Here is a 21,262-nt window from a genome sequence, read left to right as displayed (position 1 = left end):
TCGGGCGCCTGTGCCTTTCCGCTCCGCCCTTTCAAAGGGCGCGACCATTTTTCTCTGGTTTGGAAAAGCGTAACTTTAAGGGCCCCGCTTTAGGGAGGGAGAGCAGGCTCTTTTTTTTTTTTTTTTTTTTTTTTTTTTGGCTCTGGGGGGTTTGACTGTCTCTCTCACACAGCGAGAAAGTACTTGTAGGTACTTAGTGGTAGGTGCAGGTCAGACACGCACCGTCACTACGCTGGTATCCCCCAAAACGACCGGCTTTTGCTGGGTTTCTCGAAATACATTCCCGTCGAACTCCCCCCTAATCGTGCAGCCGGACTGTACCGTAACCACGAGTAAAACCCAGCGTTTGTCAAAGGACGCTCGAAGGTTGCTGCCCGGATGGGTAACCCCCCCTTTAACAAGAACTCAGCGACCTTCAGATTAACTAACACCAGGCGCCCAGTTGCAGCCAAAAGCGAAGGGAGCTGAGTGACGCAAGGGCTGGTCGCTAGCTGTTGGAACTAGTTTTAAACTGCATTTTCTGTTTGTCCATCCACCTTCTTCTTAATTTCTGTTGCATAACTCAGTAATGCAATATCGTTTTCCTCACCACTTCCATTAGCCCGCCACGTTCATCCACTTTGCACTCCTTGGACACAGAGCTTTAACAATCGAACTGTATTCAGTGCATTTTAATATAAACTAAAAACACAATGCAAATGCAATACTTTTTAAAACGTGGTATTTCCGAGTGTGTTATTATTATTGTATAGGGCTAAGTACTCTTCTCAGTATTTTGTGTCATTTCTGTATTCTGTGGGCTTTTCTTCACCTTAGTACCTTTGCACTAAGTTTTGTCACTGTAACCATTTGTAGAACTTCATTGTTACCGTTTGCACTTATCCAAATGGGGTTTCGGTTGGTTTTGTTGTTTGGGGTTTTTTTTTTTGGTTTTGCTTTTTTTTTTTTTTTTTTGCCTTTTTTTGTTTGTTTGTATATAACGAAGGAAAAACTGGAAATAATGTCAAGGTACCTCAGCTATTTAACAGCTCTTAGAAAACTGCTGTAAAGTTGTTCTGGACTATTGTAACTGTTTCAATAACTGAGATTTAAAAAAACAAAAAACAAAAAAACAACAAACCACCAACCTCTGCGTGAGAAAACTTGCCTGCATTGAAATGCTGTTCTATGCTGGTTGTACTCAAGTGTTATTTTTTTAATAGTGAGAAGATTTTTTTCTTTTTTTTTCTTTTTTTTTTTTGCCTTTTTTGTTTTTTATTCTCCTTTTCTTTTCCTCGTTTTTTGTTCCTACGTTTTAGGCTGTCTTCAGAAGTTACTGGCCTGGGGGCTCTGTAATGTATCTCATCATGCCCTAGTGCATTAGCCACCAGACAGGACTTTTCCAAAGCCCCATGAGACAATGCTTTCTATGGACTAATCTACAGAGGAGTTTCTGCCATTTCTAACTTTCTTATTATTCTGAAACATCAAAAGAAAATACTTCTTTTCCTCTTTAAGCAACTGTGCTTCCTAACTCTTGTGTTGCTTTCATTCCTGTTCCAGTTTTAACACTGTTGTGGCTCATAACAAAAAGCAAAGATAAGTTATTTTTGGGGGTTAATTTTCATGGATGTTCATGCTTTGGCTAATCTGTATAAAAGCATGGGCCGTTAGTGTTCTAAACCACTGTATTCAGCTAGAGACTTGACAGTAAATTAAATGAGACGTTTTTATAAATAAATTTTTTTCCTGATTTAAAAAAAAGATGTGGTAGCTTTGTGCATACAACTGTTGTGTTGTTTAAACTGTTCTTTGTAACCAAATTGCTAATTTGTCATTTGAGAAACACTATTTTATGGATTGTCAAACGAAGATCATAGACAAATTGCTTGTTTTCATTAATGATTAAAGGTTTCATATCATCACGCTTAAGGTCCCAGTGCTCATTGGGAAAGACTGTAACAACTGTGCAATGCTGGCAGCATTAGAAAGTACATTAGCCTGTTGTCAGGGATGATTAGCCTTTTCCTGATTAGATGGAGCCAGATCACTAGTTAGTAGAATAAGCAGTATTTCTGCAAAACCTTATTTGTTTTTTAACAAAGTTGTTCTTGGAGAACTTCTCGCACTGCATAGAAAAGGCAGAATACTGGTTTGTACCATCTCTCCTGTTTTGCCATACTGATTTTAAGATCAGGTACTAGGGAAAGGCAAAGAAGAACAAACAAACTTGGGTAACTGAGCACATTATTGCTAAGACCCCCCATGTTTTCCCGTTCCCAGCAGCACTGTTCAGTGACTTCGAGACAGCACCTTTCACCCTGCCAGGAAGGTAGCCCGGCGGCGGGAGGAGCATGGCAATTTGCATGAAAAAGGGAGAAGGGAGAGCTGTCCCAGGGAAGTGTCTCATCCCGCCCTGACATCCCGCTTGAGCCCCTCGGCTCCTCCTCTGGATCTGCTGAAGCACCTGCAGAGTGCACACAGCCTCGAGTTGTCTCTACCCACCAAAGTGAAAGGAAGCGGCTGGCCCGGGGTTGTTGCTGCGTGCAGCACTCCTCTGGCCACCTCTCCTCTTAGGGCGTTGGCAATACTTTCACATTTACTGCTTTATCCTCGTGAGAAAGCAGAGTTTTTGGCAGTGCAAGTGAGGAGCATCCTTACTGACGCGAGACTAATTCTACAACCTCCATCCCTACTCTACTAAGGTCTGTACTTGTCTCTGTGTATTTAGGTTGGGGTCCCGGTTCCCCTCACTGCCCCAGCTGAGTACTTGTGGGGTGTATCGCCATTATTTCCCATGGACTCTAGAGTACAGAGAGCTCGTACGTGTCTGGGTCTTGAGTCTGAGCCTGGAACTACAATCTGACCAAGACATGCAGAGATCTGTAGAATTGCACAGCTTTTTCAATGCAGAGGCAGCCACAGAGCAACAACCCTTGACGATAAAGGCTGCCAAGGAAGATTACAGAATGCCTTGTTGCATCCCAGCACCCAGGCAGCCTTATCCAGCGTTGAATCAGCCATTCCAACCCTTAGGTTGAAAGAACTATAGGCTGTAGTACTAACGTTGATAACATTCTGTGTTATTGTTACTTAAAATATATTTATATTACTTAAAATATGTTTAACTTCTTACTCTTGAAAGGAGAGCTGAAGCTGCTTTCACAGCACAAACCTCCATACTCTTCATTTCTCAAGGGCAAAAGCTATTTCTCTGGCTAGCCTGGCTAGTGTAAATGAAGAAGGAAAAAAAAAAAAAAGAGAACATTATTGCAGGTGGACACTAAGTAGGTCAAGGCTTTGCCCTCCCAGTAAAGCTGCTAGGCCAAGGGCAGCAGCAGCTCTGTCATATATAGCACCTTTCACACAAATAATTCCTATGTGACTTGCAGGATTGGCTAGAACAGACCGAGAGTTAAACAAACTAGCGTAGGGGCACGTTTGTGTGTGGAATGAGGAGAGGTAAAATAAAGACACATGGACAAAGGAAGGGAAAAAAGCCTTTTGAGAGGGCTTTTGCGAAAAAGTACAGGCAGAAATGTGATAAAAATCTAGGCTAATTGAGAAGTCAATTTAATTAGTTTAGTTGGAAAAGATTTCTGAATGGCAAGAAAAAGTTCCTGGATAGCTTTAATAAACAAAACAGGCAAATAAAACACAAGAAGGTACATCCGGGGGGGGGGGGGAAGGAAAAAATAATATATTATCCAAGATAGATTGAAAACTAAACCACTCATGCCCGAAGGTAGATAAGAGGAAGCATGCACCCGATATGAAAAGGTCACTGCCCACCTAACTGCGAGCTTCCAAATGAGAGAGCACAAGGTCTGCAGCTTTCACATCACCAAATGGGTATTGGAGTTCTGGCAAACATCTCAAACGAATTCAAGCAGCCCTGTCGTGTTTCTCTAGTGAAAAAAAGTAGAAAGTAGGAATGCTGTTGGAATAGTCAACCAGAAAGAAAACAAAGAAAGTCAGAGGTGTTCAGCCGCATAAGCTGGTCCATGGCTAACACGCAGAGCACCTTCTGTTCTCGGACATAGCCAGAAGGCATCTCTGGGCCCCGAGGTGCACATTTGTGCCAGTCAAGGCTCCTGGGAAGCCAGCAGCATAAATCTCACTGGTGCCGTGAGGGTAGGCACCCGCTAAGTGCCTCAGCCTCACCAGGCTGCACGGGCAAGGTGCCTTGTGAGGTTTCACAAGACAGCCTTGAAGCATGTCCTGAACCTTCCCCGCCGAACTAGGCAGAAATGGAAGCGTCCCTCTTTTTTTTTTTTAATTTTTAAATACCCAGCAGCTTGAAAACAAGAGTGCCTCCTCGGGAAGGAGGAGATCCAAATCCAGTTTCTTCCGTAGCCTCAAATCTCGACTGAATGCATTCCAGCACTATTGATGTATTTGGAACAGGACCTTCCCCTTCTCGGGCGAGTGTCACGATTATCAAACAAGAATGTCGCACATGCTCACTAATTCCGTCATTTTACACAGCTTCTACTAGAAAGACTGCAATTGCCAGGCTGCTCAGCTAGCCCACAGGAACTGTGTGCTCACAGGACAGCCTAGAGAGGACGGATTTGAAGAGAGCTCTCGTGTCCCGCGTAACTGCAGTAACCACCAGTTACGCACGGCCTCAGTCCCTCTGCTGTATTTTTGGAAAACAGACCTGGTTTAGATGTCTACACAGGGAAGTTGCTCGCATTTTTCTTCCCAGCTAACAGCCCAGGACAGTTCTAAGTGAAGTGATGAACTGAAGAGTAAATGAAGGCAGATACTGAAAAACTGCTTCGACAGCAGAAAACGGCAGCCTCTTGGCCTGAGCGACGCTTCCTAGGGCTACAAGCGCACGTCACCTGCCTTGCCACTGAAGTCCTGCTTACCCCTCGGTTCCAGGAAGGAACACAGTAATGTTGATTAAATCAACATTAAATCGTCTCTCTAACAGACGGGCGTCTGTCTCGAGACAGTGACCTAAATGAAAGAGAAATGTCAAGTTCAATCTGGTGGTACCTAACAAAGGGGAATTTCTCAAACATTATAGACTCACATTATGGTTTCTAATGACAGCTACAGCATGATTCCTATCAGTTGAATGTCTGATTCCCAAGTGCAAGCTTCCTTGATTGTAAGAAAGTATTCGTAAGTGCTGAAAATATTTAAGTAATATGACTTCTCTCATTAAAGCTATTTCTAGCTTGGTGTTTTTAAGATGGTAAAGTGCAGAGAATTTAATTACAGTGGCATGTAATAAGCAAAATTTGTCCCTCCTCAAATTGAATTAATTTGCAAGGGGCCTGACCAAAGCCAACGTTAATGTTCTTTTTAACTAGTATTTGTGATTCCGAAGCAAATTTTAAAATTACATGCTTCAGTGGGGGAATGACAAACAATCATGTTAGCAAATGAGAACATGGTTTCCTTTGCTGTTGTTATTTTGGTTTGGTCGTTTTTGCACGATGACTTTTGGGCTCCTCCGTACCAAATACAGCCCTTTTCCCATGTCTACTTCTCAGTCACGACAGCAGCAGCTTATTTCATCCGCGATGGCAGAGAAGTTAGCACACAGGTCGCCGTTTGTGATCAACCGCACGTGCCAGAGAACAGTGAACTACCCAAAACTGTCAGCGGCGGCAGCAGCTCCGGTCACCTGCTCCCTGCAGAGCTGCTGCTCGGGCCTCCGTTTCAAACGCACATGCACACGCGCACGTTTTGGCCCTGGAAGTCACTTGCCAGTTTCAAAACCACTGAGCTGGAAATCGCAACTATTTTTTTCGCGGCCTGAGATTCCACAGTTCTTAAATCTGGGCAACACTCTTCATTATTATAGCAATAAATAAGGATTACAAATGCTCAGTCTTCCCCCTTAATTCTGATTCTTCAGTTTTCTGGAAGTCCTGGAGATCAGAGAATTAAAATATTCTTCTCAATTCCACTGTGCCAGAGATCAAAACTTCATTTTTAATAGTGGCTACGGATAGAGCTAGTCATTGGGACTACTTTAATCTTTATTGTTTGAAAATAGAATTCAGAAAGTTAAGAAGTTAGAAAGAAATTAAGGAAGTACATATTTTTAAAAACAATTATTTTCTCTGGTTAATCATCTAGCTGAATAGCTCATCAGAAGTTCATAAAATTGTTTTCTAAAACTGAGGACAGACTTAAAATATAAATTAATTATGCCTATGTTTTTCTAAGACACAGGACATCATTTACCTTGATAAATTAGCTTGACTCTTCAGTAAGGTTGGGATAATTCCCTCTTCTCCCTTGCAGCCATCCTGCCGTCATTGCTAGAAAGCAGGATGCTTTCTCGCCTTCTTGACACAACAGCACATGTACATCAGTGCTCACGTAGGATACAGAAAGCAGAGTCACTCCCATCTTCTTCACGAAGCTCTCCTAAAAGCTTTGTTTCAAATGCTGAAGAAACATACAGTTGTATGCAGTAAGCTGTACACAACTTGCATACAACACTGTGGATCTAGGAGATTCCTCCAAGGAAAAAAGCACCAACTTCTCAACAAGCAACAAGCGGGAGGGAGCACTGCCCTCAGTCACTGCCTCAGAAGCACGTACGCCCACTGTACGGCTAGTCCCTCGTCTTTACTCTTTCAAAGTTGTGCAAGGATAATGAACAGAGCAACGAGTGAGCCGGTGTTTACTCCTGCCATTCTATCCCTAGTAAATAAAACAATGGGCTGCACTGCCTGGGATTGGAATGTACAAGCTCCCTGCAGAGTCACTAAACTCACTGCCTTTAGCGTCTCACCTCTAGGCATCTCTGAAGAGGAGGGCAACTGACCCAAAGCTGTTCAACTGTTCTAGTGCTCGGCTCCTTTCCTAGCTACCTGCAGTTGAAACCATGATTTGCAGATTCAGGCACAAAATGAAAGTTACAGATACATGTACAAAATGAAAGTGTAAGTTATAAAGGCAGAGATTAACTTTTTTCATACTGTACGAACACGTATGTCCATGGCACCGAGTGCAACCTGACTGTCGTCACCTCTCTTTCTCTGATGTTAAGCCAAATGCAGAGCGTGGCTCTAAAGTTCAGAATTAACAACCTAGTATGCTTTGGTGAGCGAGGTCAGTGAAAAGCAAAGTGGAACAATTAGAAACTGAGCTTAGCTCTTCTCAGAGTGAAATTCGGGGAGTGTCTTTTGTTGGGGACAAAAAACCAAACAAAACCCTGCCAGTCTTAATATTGTACCACCCTCTCAGCTGGAAGTTCTCTTTATAGTGATAAATGGATCTAGAGATCTTTCGCTACAGCATAATAGGCACCCTGTAGATTGATATTCAAGTCTTTCACGCTATAGAAGGAAATTTTATTTCAGTTTTGGCCCAACTAAGTTTTCTCCAACTTGCCAAAACATTCATGTAATTGTTTCAATTCTCTCCCAATGTTGCTATCTCAACAACAGCACTGACTCATGTGTCTGCAGTGTTGTGTCAAACATTTTTAGCAGTAACAGCTCCTCACACGTAATGGTTACTAAGTCAAAAAATGACAACTGTAAGCCAGCATATGTGAGGAGCAGTAAATGGAGGCACCAGAACTGCTAAGGACCATTGCTTGAATTTCGACAGCTTTATAAAGAGCTGAATCCAAGGATCACAGAAACCACGAGTGGTAAAAAAGCATCTGACGATATGGAAAGGGCTCCCACCATATCAAGTCTTTCTTCCAAAACAGGCAAATCAAACACCTAGCTTTAGTTTTTCTCTTTATTGCTTGGTTAAACAACAACATCTTTGAGGCAAGTATCTGTAATGCTCTCAAAAGAACAAAGCTTGTTTTCTCCCTTTAAAACCTCACTAACTTGTTTTAAAACTAGAATCTTAAAAAAACAGGAAAATATTAAACCGTTCCTTCACAACTTTGCTTTTTGATAAAAGTTAAATGCCACATTCTTCCTATTTCTTTCAAAAGTCCTCAGCAAATGTGAAATGTTTTAAGATTTGCAAAGTAAAAAAATATGCTTCATTAAAAAACAAAGACACTTACCAAAGCTCAAGGTAGTTCTGCTTTCCATGTCCCAGTCTTGTTAAGGTTGTTGGTTCCTGATTTTACTTCATCTGTGCTTATCAGAAATCAACTTTAGATGCTCTCTGTGCCTAAGATAGTATCTTAAGAAAACTTCCAGTATTTGCAGCTCGATAAATGATTTTACCTGATCAGTTTCCAGTGCAGCACCTCCCTCTAGCATTTTGTCACCCCTTTATTTAGTTATGCAAATACATAACCCTTGTGTTCTCATCCCTCTGGTTCAAGAAATGTGAGGTACACTACACTATGGCTGCACTAAGCAAAACAAGATACTATAAAGAAAAATACCCAGCACTGCCTATGGCACATCACAGAGCATACACTGTGGAGAAGCTGTAGCTCAACATTTCTGAGGTTGGCCCTTACATACACAGAGAAACTGTAACAGATCCTGAAAAAAATGTACATATATTATTGGGAGCTGGGGCAATGGATGGATGAGCACTTATAAACTTTAAGATAACATAAAGGCATAATATTTTCCTTTCCCTAACCCCCCAATCTGGGAAAGCTCCATACACTATTGCTTTTGCTAGTCCTTTACTTCTACACACAATAATCCAAGTCTCAAAATTACCAGATATATCTAATGCTTCCAAAACCTCAGAAATTCTTCAGTTACTTATTAATTCCATCAAAATACTGCTGGTAGGAAACCAGTAATTTTAATAGGAAAGGTACATTCAATATTGTAAAACATTTGCAATATACAGTTTTTACAGCAAGTAATACACCATTGTAGATCTACAAAGATTTTTTTTGTTTAATACACTTGGCTCTTTACCATCTCACAATCCTCTTTAAATAAATATTTAACATAAGCATCTCACTTCTAACAACGGAAGTAACATCACGGATAAAGAGAGTATCAACCATGTTGCAGAAATGCTACAACAAAGCCCCTTTTACCCGCCAGTCTTGAGACAGCAAATCCTGCAATTCTTCTTCATCTTCGCTACCAATAGCCTCATCCTCTTTCTCTTGAGTTGCTTTTAATCTCATGGCTTCCTTTAACTTCTCCTTCATCAGATCCTGGCGGTTACGCAAAAGCTCAACACGGCGATAACATTCACTATTGAAAAGTAAACCACCTATTAATGCTTGTGGCCTTTCCACATTATTTGGATTTTCTACAGTGCTGGATTTTGGTTCTCGAGCTTTGGATAAAGAAAGCTCTACAGCTTCCCATCGATTAAAAAATAAGCTTTTGATATGCTAGTGCACCTTCTCTGTATTATTCAAGTGGAAACAGACCAGAGGAGAGGTGTGGTCAATTTGCCAGCAATGAGATCTAATCCAAATATTTAAGAACTGCAATACCATCACAAATGATTTAAAAAAAAAAAAAAGCACAGGGCTAATACCCACTTCTTCACAAGAAAAGATGCCATTCTTTCGTCCATTTATGGTTTTCATATATGGTAGAAAGGTGAGATATCAGCTGGCTATCAATTTTGATAACTTAGTGCTGGCATCTCAGAAAATAAAAAAGCAGCACAAGTGTTCAGGTCCTTTACCTGCTTACTGTGTGCTATAACAGAACATTTTAAGTAAACACAATCCATACGTTTCAGTTGTCCATTTACTTGAAGTTCTGTCCTTGAAATATGTTTTATAACAATCATTCTAGCCATTTTAACAGGGTATTTTGCTGAAAAATGCCAAGTAGTATCAGCCTGATTTAAATACATCTTTACTGCTTTCATTCCTATTTGCTAGGAAAAACCAACAAGGAAAGATTATTATCTGGATCCTGTTTCCCTTTGCATATCTGCAATACAATGACTTACAAGCAGTCACAGCTGAAGATTTGAAGGCTAAGGAAAACATGAATGTCACTGGAATCAATCTGATTTGATTCAGTTTCATTTGAAATAGCCTGCATTTAAATGCACTCAGAAGACAAAGCTGCAAAAACAACCTTTAAAAAAAATCTATTTGGAACTTTTATTTGGGGAAAAATAATTATAGTAACAAACGTGAAATTCTCTACAAATTTCTGAATTTGATTATACGTACTATGGCATCCTAAGCTACTGGTAAAAATGAATGCTCAAAGACAGCCAGGTTTAGCTCAAGCCCTCTCCAAAATTACACGAACATCGTTAAAAGACATCCCTGTACTACCAAATTTCAGTTTGAACCCCACGCTATTGTTACTATATGCTGATTATCTGTAGCGTGTCAGTCTGGCCAGATGGCTTATGTGTTGCTTTAATTCTTAGCAGCATCTTTTTGTTGCAAGGTGCATTAAAATCAGAATTCATCTTTTTCTTTTCAATCACTAGCATTGCCATAATCACTGTTAATCAATGTGTTAAACTACATGATAATGGTAACTATCTGTTCCACTAAGCTGTATTTCAGGTTACTTAGAGTTTAAACAAATGCTTACCCAACTGCTACACGTACCATTTCAAAAAAACAAAACAAAACACACTTCATGTAATGAAGTGCATCATTCAACAAAACCTTTAAGTAAACTTTTCTTAGAAACAAGGAGAGGTAGTCACAGAGCAGGACATTTTCAGTACAGCAAATGGATGGTCAAAACACAAATTTTGTTATTGAAATTTTAATTGCAGTGCAGAGTATCAGACCTTATGTTTTAAAAAATGTTCACGTAAATTCTACATCAATCAGAATTCACAGAGCAATACAAATTAAGACATTTGAGAGGGGGAAGGTGGACAGTTTGTTCAAAGAATTTGTCTTCTATTGCTTCATTTTTCCCAGGCCTGCTTGCTGTATTTTCAGTGATTCTAGTGCATTCTCTCTTTGCAAGTAATTACCTAACTTTGCACCAAAATTCAGGTTTTTATTAGGTATCATTCTGCAATTTGAGGGAGTCTCTATTTCCCCTTCAAATAGTTAGATGACTAAATGAAAGGTAGTATCAATTAAAAATGTTTTATCACTCTAGTCAAATAGCAATCCATTGCTGCCGGAGAACAGAAAGTTTGAGGAAAAATTGATCTACTTACATCTGCTCATCAATTTCTCCAATCTGACGATCTAGTCGTCCCTCTTCATCCTCTTCTGCCACTATTGCTTCTGAAATCTAAACCAGAAAAGCGCTAAGAAAATTCACCTCCACCCTGAATTCCACTGTTGTTCCTTTTTGATGTCTGTGTCTTCCCTTCCTCCCCTCTGCCTCAAGTCAATGTCCACCTCCTATACATATACTCCCACCTTCACAAAAGACTCTGGAGGCAAATACAGAAAAAAACGATCTCGTTTAATTTGAAACGGAAATGTTTTTTCTTAAAAGTTAAAAGTAGTTTGGCTGCTTTGGGGTTAACCTTTCGAATTTTTCAATACGCTACAATTTGACACTCAGCATAAACAAACTACACGCACCCAAAGTCTGAGGCTGAAATAGGAGCTATATCCCAATGCTTGGGACTTAATTACACAAGCTTATTGAAAGTATTGGTTAAATATTCCCACTAGATCCCGAAGTGTTTCTAACCTGTTATTTTTTTCAGCATATACTTTCTCAAATCTGAATGTCTGGGAGATGCTATGCAATCAATGGTCCACGCATAACTGAGAAGATTCCTTCTAAGCTGAAGAATTATCTGAATGGCTAATGCTAGCAAAATGTATCCACCACTGCTTTTGTATGAACGTTCGCTCTGTTTATAGTGCTGACCACTTTAAAATGAGCAATGACAAATTTTTTTGCACCACTTCTCTTAGCAGTTGACCTATGAGCAATTATTTACAATTAAAAAACTAGCAAATACTCTAGGGGAAGATTGAGAACACCAGGTACCTTTAGTGACAGTTTTTATATTGTACAAAAGGGCAGACAAAAACCTGTTCCAAGAGGACTTTGCATGCAATGCTAAACAGTAAAAAATGGAAGTATAGAAAAATTGCAGCCAACTTATGATTCTCACACACAAAATCTTTTGTCACTTTCCCAAATTTTGGGGTTCCTTTCCAGTACATTTACATTAACCATAAGACCCAGAGTTACCTATACTTTATAGACCCTTTTTGAAGACGACAGACAAACAGGTGGTGTTTTGTTCTGTTTTGTTCAAGGTTAAAATATGAATATAGCTCATCTAAAGAAGAGCCCTCAGTTATGTCCTGTTTGGATACAGGATGCTGATCTGAGGTATATGCTATCTTATTTAAATAGGATTTAACAAACGTAACTAGATATATATTGATGACTGGATCCTGATCAAAAGTTTTTTCAACTTAATTTCCCTCAAGTGGAAAATAGAAGGAACCCTTTGCTCATTTATACAGCACATTTAACCACACACTGCATTACAACAAACAACTGGCAAATGCAGATGTCAGTCACTCTGCAGAGCTGCATGAAGCTGTTGTTTTCCTTATTGTGTATAGTATTTAGAATCAATAAAAATAGATTCCATTACTTACTGTGTTGACCTGTCGCATTGCCTTTTGAAATTCATCCCATTCTTTGTCCATCTGATCCTTTGGAGCATCAACTTTACGCACCTAAGGAACATGAAAAAACAGGCTTATTAACAACTTCCGTCTAGTGACTCTTTGGGGCACTGTAAAACACCTGGAGAGATAGGACAAATTATGCTGTGTTCTCAGAAAAGTCTGGTCAATGTACTTGAGTTTAAGTAATGTATATGAACAAGAGAGCACAGCTGCACAATGGTTTTGAAAGAAAAAAATCTGACTCTACTCCTGTAGCATTAAGAATAATTGACTAAGAATGGATGGTGTGGAATGTTTGGATTAAAAAAGTGACTATGTCTGTTAATTTGATGGTCTGCAATTTCACTATGTCAGATGATAACTTTTAAATTCTTCTCTAAGCTGCCTGTTCAGTCAAATATAGTAGCTATCTCACAAGCCAAAAAGCAGTCAATTATTTGCCTTTGGCATAACGTAAAATATCAAATTATTCAGTCACTAGTCTGACTGCTGTTAGATAGTATGACTGTATTCCAAATCTAGTCTAATTTTATTAGCTGCCAGAAGAAATAGTACAGCTACATACCAATTCTAAGGAAATGCAAAGCTTTTTCTTCTGTGGTAGATGGCATTAATTACTAAGACAAGAAAACTGAAAAAGTAGTAGCTGTAAGAATGTGTTTAAGATCTACAACTAAGGTAATCGAAACCAGACTGTGCTTTTAATACAAGCAAATATACAAGATAATCTACCTGTGTAACCAAAACTTCCACAATTCAAGATTGGACGATGTGGCATATGTTAGATGACAGATTATGCCTGGCTCTGGACTGGGTTGAAATTATATAGCTAGGAGAACTGAGCAGTTTGAACAGAGTAATTCATGACACCATCTTTTTGCATTAGTTTTATTCTTCCTTTATTCAATCCTTTCTTTTGGTAACACATCAGTCATCACCATAGTAAAAACAATAGTTTGGTACGTTTTGTTCCTGAACAGTTACACAAAATCCAGTAGTACGAATTAAGTTTATAGAATAAATTAGAAGCAAACTTCCAAGCAAACTATGTACTGGGAAGTAATAGTCATCATTTCATTCTTCTGTTCTGTGATTATTTCTATCATATGTGTATGTACTGTGTTATTACGCATTGTGGTTGTCTTTTGTAATTCATAATTATTTGTATTTCTTAAAATAAATTTAAACACTAAAGATACTATTTTTTCCTTGGAATATTTATCTAATCCAGAATTTATATCCTTTATAAATTCCTGATGTAAAGAACCAACATTTTTCAAGCCCACAATCTCCCTTGCAAATGCTCACTGTCAATTCTGAAAATAATTATTTTGTGTATGATTCCAACACAGAATCACTGCAGCCATCTCAATATAAGCGATGACACAAACATTTTTCTTCCTCTGCATATTAGCTAAACTTAGAAAGAGCTGATGAAAAAGAAGAGCACCTGCAAGCAGTTCAAGGAAGAGCTTATTGGAACATGTATCCACTTGTAAATTTTATCAGCTGAGGCAATAATCAGAACAAAGACCACTAACCAGTGTCTTCACAGATATAAGCAGATTCTCCTTTGCCTGCCAGACATTCCCACTTTGTACAAGCTTCCAACTCATGGTGAAATGAAGTATTTGAAAAATTTAATAGTCCAATTAGTCATATGCAAAAAATAAAAAGTGTGGCTTTTTCAGCTACATATTTCAATATTAAAGATGTCATTATTCGAAATTATTCACATATGCCAACATATGGGCATGAGTGGTGCCAAAAGAATCTTGCCAGAGCAAGTAAGAGACACCTGAGCTTGTAACTGGGACAGTGGGACTAATTGACCATAAAGAAGCATGTTCAGTGTATACATAAGCTCCTCTTCAGTACTTAAATGGGGCTTCTAAGAAAGATGGAAACAGACTTTTTAGCAGGGCCTGTTGCGATAGGACAAGGGGTAATGGTTTTAAACTAAAAGAGGGCTGATTTCAACTAGCTAGAAGGAAGAAATTTTTCACGATGAGGGTGGTGAAACACTGGCACAGGTTGTCCAGAGAGGTTGTAGCTGCCCTATCGCTGGCAACATTCCAGGTCAGGCTGGACAGGGCTCTAAGCAACCTGGTCTAGTAGAAAATGTCCCTGCCCATTGCAGGGGGTTTGGACTAGATGACCCTTAAAGGTCCCTTCCAACCCAAACTATTCTATGACCTTCCAAACCAGAAGTCATGGTTCGACCTCACAATGCAATTTAAATACACCAGCAGCCTTCCACAGTGTGAACAACAGAGAAATATACTCAAGGAAAATAAAGAAGACTGAGCCTACAACACTATTTCAATAAAGAAAGCAGGAAAACCATCAAATCTGTGGCAAATTTTACAAAACAAAACACAAAAGGTTTGTATTTCAAATATCGGTGTTTATTTTGGTCATCATTTGGTACCGTGCAAGTTGAAGGAACTATGAATAATTTTGATCAAAATTTCAAGATTTTTAGTGGTGGGAGGTGGAGGTTGAGAAACATGTTGAATGCCCACATTTCTTTTTATTTTCCGAGCATCAAAAAACTCCGTAGTGGTAAAAGACAAGAGGGCTAAAGACCAAGTTCACTCTTGTAGGATGCCAGTACTAGAGATTACAGTGTATGCCATAATCTAGCCACTTTCATTCTAACAGGATGTATAGTATCAGTCACATAGCAACTCTTAACACTTTTCAACAGGATCTCTCAAAATACATTACAGAACTATTTATATATCCTCAATTCCAAAGCAGAATTGGATATACAAATTAGGTTAAATGCTTCTCCTGGGATGACGCAAAGAAATAAAAGTAACAGGTGGATTGTCCAAACCTCAGTCCAGCATTTTAATCAACAAATAACATTTGTTTTCTTTAAGAGCCACAAAGGAAGCACAATCAAAAAATAACACCTGAGAGATGATTTAACAAGCTCTTCCTGCCTGCCTCTGCCCTTTTTCATGTTTTCTAATTAATACAGAATGAATGGTTGAAAGCTGCGCCAGGAGAGGTTTAGACTGGACATGAGGAAGCATTTCTTTACTGAGAGGGTGGTCAAACACTGGAACAGGCTTCCTAGAGAGGTGGTCGATGCCCCAAACCTGTCAGTGTTTGAGAGGCATTTGAACAAGGCCCTTAACATGCTTTAACTTTTGGTCATCCCTGAACTGGTCAGGCAGTTGGATTAGATGATCATTGTAGGTCCCTTCCAACTGAAATCATTTATTCTAAATAGTTCAATCATTTTTTTATATTCTGGCATGACTCATTATCTGGAAAAGGATCCTTACTATGCAGAAAATCATTACAACTAGTAAAAATAAAACCAGCAGCATAAAAAGAGCAGACCACTTACTTTTGCATCCACTTCAGGATCATCAAAGAAACCTTCTGGCAAAGCTTCAGCAGTGTTTTCTTTCCTGAAATGTTTCATTATCATTATCTGAAGTTAATGCTTTACAACCTGCTTTATTGTAGAGTTAGAAATAGTGAGGAATAAAATTTGTATCTTTTATAAAAGGACCTAGAAATGGAGCAAGTTTTTTTACACCCTGAGTTTCACCTACAACCATCAAAACTTGCTTCTTCAGTTTGGTCTTGCCTAACTTAAAAGGAACTGCACAGACAGGTTTAAATCTCACTGTCAATACAAAAGCTATAGCTTAGGCTTCTTAAACTATTGTTTCTAGTGTGCTGAGCACCCAAACATTTTAACAGCACAGTCTCTACTTTTGAAAGCCTTAATCACTCTCTAAAAATGTGCTCAAGTGAGCTGAACCATTACTCAAGTGAGCTGAACCATTACATTACAGAACAAGCAAATGGTTTTCTTTAAACAGTTAAAAGCAGTGGTTGACATTAAGCTTCCAAAGTATCCTAATTTACAAACAGAGATGTCTAACAGACACTCTATGGCTTTGCTCCTCGTCTTATCCTGCCCCTAGGGTGCGAAATATCCATCAGAAATAATGCTAGAGGCTAACATATATACAAACTATTGCAAATACAAGTTAACAGTATGACAGATTTCCAAGTGATTTCCAAAATTTCCAAGTCTGTATTTCCTGGAAGAATAATGATTATTTACAATTCCCAAATCCATCAATATTTGATTTGACTGCTTACCTTTCCACTATCTTCTCTTGTATCTCTGCTTTCTGTATGGATCCTGAATGGGAAACTATAGGAGCAGCTGTAGTTTTGCTGTCAAAGTAGTCTGTAAGAAAGGACAGAAGCCTATGAACAAAAAGAACGACTGTTCAATCTTGTTTATAAAATCCTGACTAGACAGGAATTTCAGTTAATACCTTACTGAATCAAAGGAAGAACAGCCAGACATTATTTCACTTGACAGCCTCAAACAATTAGAACATAAAACCAATAAGCATGCTGAGAAAACACCACACCAATAGCAAACTAGCAAAGAATCTCTTTTCTCTACTTCAGTATTACACACCCTAACCAGCTAATAGCAATAAACAGAAAAATAAATTAAAACCCTTCCATCATCAGTTAAAATACAGCTTCTCCTTACTGGATCACTAACTATTTCAGTCAACATTACCTGCAGGCAGAGAATTAGCTATTACTTCTTGAGTTGGAGGTGGAATTTCAGCTTTATGCGTAACAGAAGATTTGTTTGATTCATCTTGTTCCTCATCTTCTTCTTCTTCTTCTTCTTCTTCATCATCATCATCATCATCATAATTTCCTGACAATAAACTGGGACCTGGACCTTTTGAAAGCTGTTTGTTCACACTATCTTGCTCCGTTTCATCAAAAAAATCTGCTGGTAGCCTAGTAAAGAACACACAACATAACTATTTCAAACTTCACAAAAATCAGTTACAGTCTAGCATCCAAAGTCTATTCAATCTGCGCGCAATACGTCCTTCTAGATATTGTGCAATATCTTAATCTGCACAGCTACTGATGTAACCACTGTCTGAAGGCAGCACGTATTTGTTGCTTTCATTTCAAGTTCACCAGAAATGCTCAGGTTAATTCTGAAAACGTATTTCGCTTCCATTTTTGTATTTGAATATTCAGTATAAGAAACATTAATAAAAATATCCCATAACAAAGTGCACTTGGAGAAATAGCTGCTTAGGTCATTTTATTTCTGTAAAGTTGTTTGCATCTGTATACCTGCTGTGAACATAATAAATACAAAATTCATAGTTCAGCAGTCATACTAATGTCACGTAAACCTTGATAACCTTCATGTATTACACAACTACTTATTTTGGGTACCTACTGTTGCTCAGAACTACAGTTCAGAAGAGCCACACAGGCTCAACAATGCGAAAACACAGATTTGCTTAGAATAGCTGCAGGCCTCCAAGCCAAACATTTTTACAGGTTATATTTTAAAACAATCATACCGATCAGTTTAATAATGAACAAACCTCTCAACTGTTACTTGTGCACACACACACTCAAAATTTCTACAAGGCAGGCATCTTCTACTATCAAGGTAACAGCACGTAGCATCTATGCAAGATAATAATAATTCATCCTGGGAAGAAGCGTACAGGAAACCTGCAGGTCTCGTGTGACATCTACCAACCCCACAAAGATGTCCAAATACCATCAGAAATCTTTAGTGGTAGTAAGATGCTTAAGCCAATCCCCTAAAGTCAAATACACTCCTATATTTGTGAAAGTTCAACTGCATGACATGCATTTACATGAATTTTAAACATTCTTCTTAAAAGAATTATACATCTTAATAAAGATCTGTTGATGACATTTGCCAGCAGTTTTTGTGACTAAATATACATTTAAAATTTCTCTTAATTTCAGACTACTCTCCCTTCTGCAGTATGCTAGCATTAAGGTACATGCCACAATCTATAGTTATTTTCCTTCTAGCAAGCCACATAATACCACCACATATTAATCCTTAAAAGTCTGACAGTGCAGTAGAAGAACTCCTGTTTGTCAGCGATTGTACAGTTAAGACCATGATTTTCTCATCTGCACTGAGGAAGATGCTGCCATGTTCAGGAATATACACCCATGTTAGAAAATGAGAAGAAGCAGGGATCTGCTAAGAAGAAGAGAGGAGGAAGAACAGGGTGAAAATGCAGCAGTTGGTACAGTTACAAAAAACTCATATGTAGTTAAGATCTACTTACCCAGATGTAGATGTATGTGGCTTTTCATCTGTACCTGTATAAGAGCCAAGAGTCGCTTCTTACAATCCATGCTTTTAAAAGAAATCTCACTCAAACAGACTCCCACTAACAGCAGCAAGTTCACAAATGCACGCTTTCATCTATTTACATGTTTACTAGCATCAAGGGAAAAAAATTAACTATCTTTCCTTTAGCATGAACTTTCATGTGTGGTTTGAGGTAATGCAGTGGCTTGATCCCACTGAAAATGAGTAACACCACTTCTGGGCAAGCGTTAACTTTTACTGTTTCTTCTACTGTTGTACTGTTTAATTTATACTGTTTCTGGTTCTTCTTGGACCAAGCCCACAGCTTCGTCACATAATTTAACCCAATAACCCTGAAGAAAACTAGGTAAACTACCAAAAGTGCAGTTTTCTCCTGATCAGTAAACTCACAGATAAAGAGCAAGACAGACTTTTTCCCTTTCCAGCAGCAACAGGCTGACATTAACTCAACAACGGTCTTGTGTATTCACACTCACCTCCACGGGGAAAAACATCAAGCCAGAAACATTCAAGATGTAAAATGGCTACATTCTGGCAAGCGCTTGAAGTATTTTTCTCTCCTTACCTTTTACTCTCTTTAACTCCGTGTTTTCTGTGTCAATGGTTTTTCTCTTGACAGGATAAGATGATGTGCTAGCAGATGAACCAGCTGCTGTCTGCTTTGTGCCTTTTAATTCTGCAACTCTCTGTAAAGGAGTACAAAATTCAGGAAGCTTTCCTACCGGGAACTTCTGGATTGCAGTTTAAAATACAGCGCTTTTAGAAGAGTTTATTAAAGTGAGCTGATATCTTTCTAGAACAAGATCACTGAAATAGACATCACAGATACCAAAACCAAGACCAAGGCTCTTGAATGATGTGACATGGGGGCAGAGGAATTGACACTTGCACAGGGAGGCGGTATGAGTGAGAAAGGAAAGACTAAGATCAATGATATTTACAGCAGTGAGACACTGGAGGAAAGAGCAGGAAGGCTAGACTCATCCTAAGGTCCTGGAATATTAAGTGTTTTAAAAATAAAACACAGCAGTAATATTAAAGACATGTCACTGCACCTTGCCATGACTCATAATGCAGGCAATGAACACCTCAGTTCTTTTGGTCTTGTCCTCAGTACTTGTAAAATTAAACGCAATCTCTCAGTTCCCACTAAGAAGCAGTAGCAGAATTTAAAAGGATTAAAAATCACATTTAAGATTGCATCCAAGTCACAAGCTCCCTGAAATTGTTTTATAAAATCTTTATCTTTACTGCTAAATTCTAAAGAAAAAAAAAGTGTGTTTTCTGAACACGTGTAAGCTGTCACTTGGTGACATACAGATAACAACGAAATCCCAAGGAGGGTTTCCAAGTCCAGCTATGGAAAGCTGCAGACAAGTGACAGTTGAGGAGTTGTCGCTAACCCGGGAACAGCTTCCTCGTAAGCGTACGCCTCTTGAAAGACAAGGGGACGATTCTCTCAAGTGCTGGCCTTTCGACGGGTACACAGGTTTTAAAAAACAAAAAAAGCCAAATCAGGCTTTGTTTTTACACCGCGCTCTCCTGGCAGATGCTCAACTGCTTTCTATTAGCGTACACCGCAAAAGGCAGCGAGCCCCTAGCCTCCCCTAATGCGGGGCAACCTCCCCTTCTCCTTCCCCCCTGGGGCCCGGTTACTTCTGAACAACAAAAAACCAGCCGCGCCCCGCACCCGTCGGGTAGTAGGCACCCCGCCCAGCCCCGCCGGCCGGGGCCAGAGGCCAGCGGCCACTCACCTCCCGATGCTGCTTGCCCAGGGCGTGGGTCTGCCACAGTAGCTCGCTCTTCACCGGCGCGTTGCACAGCGTGCAGCTCAGATGTCCCAGGCTGTTGTACGTGGCGGCCGCGGTTAAGGGAAGCGGGGCGCTGCGGCGTGGACTCCCGCCCCGCACCGCCCCACAAAGGCCACCCCCTCCCACCCACCGCGCCGGGCCAGCCGCCGAGGAGAGGGCTAGGGACCCCGGTGCCGAGGATATTTGGCGAAGGGCGAGTCGATCCGCTTCTTCCCCGCGTTCTGCCGCTGCTTCTCCCGCATGAGGCGCCGCAGCTCCTCCTGCCGCACCTGCTTCCGCCCCGAGCCGACCCCGGCCGCCGCCATCTTCCCCCGGCGAGCAGAGCGGAGGGGCGGGGCACGCGCCCGCAACGACGCTATGGCCCCGCCCCGCGACGGCCGACGGGGGGGCGGGGCTTGGTCGCAGCCCCGCCCCCGCTCCGGCAGGAGGGGAGGTGCTATGGGGCGGAACTTCGTCTGGGGGCGGGGCCAGCCCGGCCCCGACCCCGCCCCCCGGGGGGAGGAGCAGCAGCAATAAAATTACCCCAATAGAAGAGAATAATAAATTCTCCGGCTTGTACTCAAGCCTTTGGAGCACCACCATAACTAAAAAGGCACCATCACCCAGCTGTGGGCCATGTCTCTGAAAAAACTCCCCAAGGAGTACCCAAAAGTAGTAAAAACTAATAAAAAAACCACAATAATAAAAAAACCTGCAAAATGCAGCAGATGTACGAGTACATCCCATACACCCAGATGCAGAAACCCTCAGTGTGCACCACAGTAACCTGTGAGGCCACGATTCCCCGCA

At 40.2% G+C, this 21,262-nt stretch overlaps 1 protein-coding gene across 1 annotated transcript; it reads right to left on the bottom strand.

Annotated features, from left to right (window-relative positions):
* Nucleotides 1-8,917: 8,917 nt before the first annotated feature.
* ZNF830 (zinc finger protein 830) lies at nucleotides 8,918-21,262 on the bottom strand (the record flags this gene model as incomplete). The annotated part of the gene is made up of 10 exons (XM_082015377.1): nucleotides 20,648-21,262; nucleotides 20,417-20,507; nucleotides 19,228-19,348; nucleotides 18,616-18,649; nucleotides 17,040-17,272; nucleotides 16,601-16,691; nucleotides 15,831-15,894; nucleotides 12,434-12,514; nucleotides 11,014-11,090; nucleotides 8,918-9,101 (listed from the first exon to the last, which is right to left on the bottom strand). The coding sequence occupies exons 1-10, from the start codon at nucleotides 20,776-20,778 to the stop codon at nucleotides 8,918-8,920; spliced, it is 1,107 nt and encodes a 368-aa protein (XP_081871503.1). The 5' UTR covers nucleotides 20,779-21,262.

The sequence above is a fragment of the Phaethon aethereus genome (genome assembly GCF_964289735.1).
Source record: "Phaethon aethereus genome assembly, chromosome: 2".
Classification (NCBI taxonomy): Eukaryota; Metazoa; Chordata; class Aves; order Phaethontiformes; family Phaethontidae; genus Phaethon; species Phaethon aethereus.
Note: the sequence above shows the minus strand (reverse complement) of the source record. Positions and strands in the feature narration are given on the sequence as shown.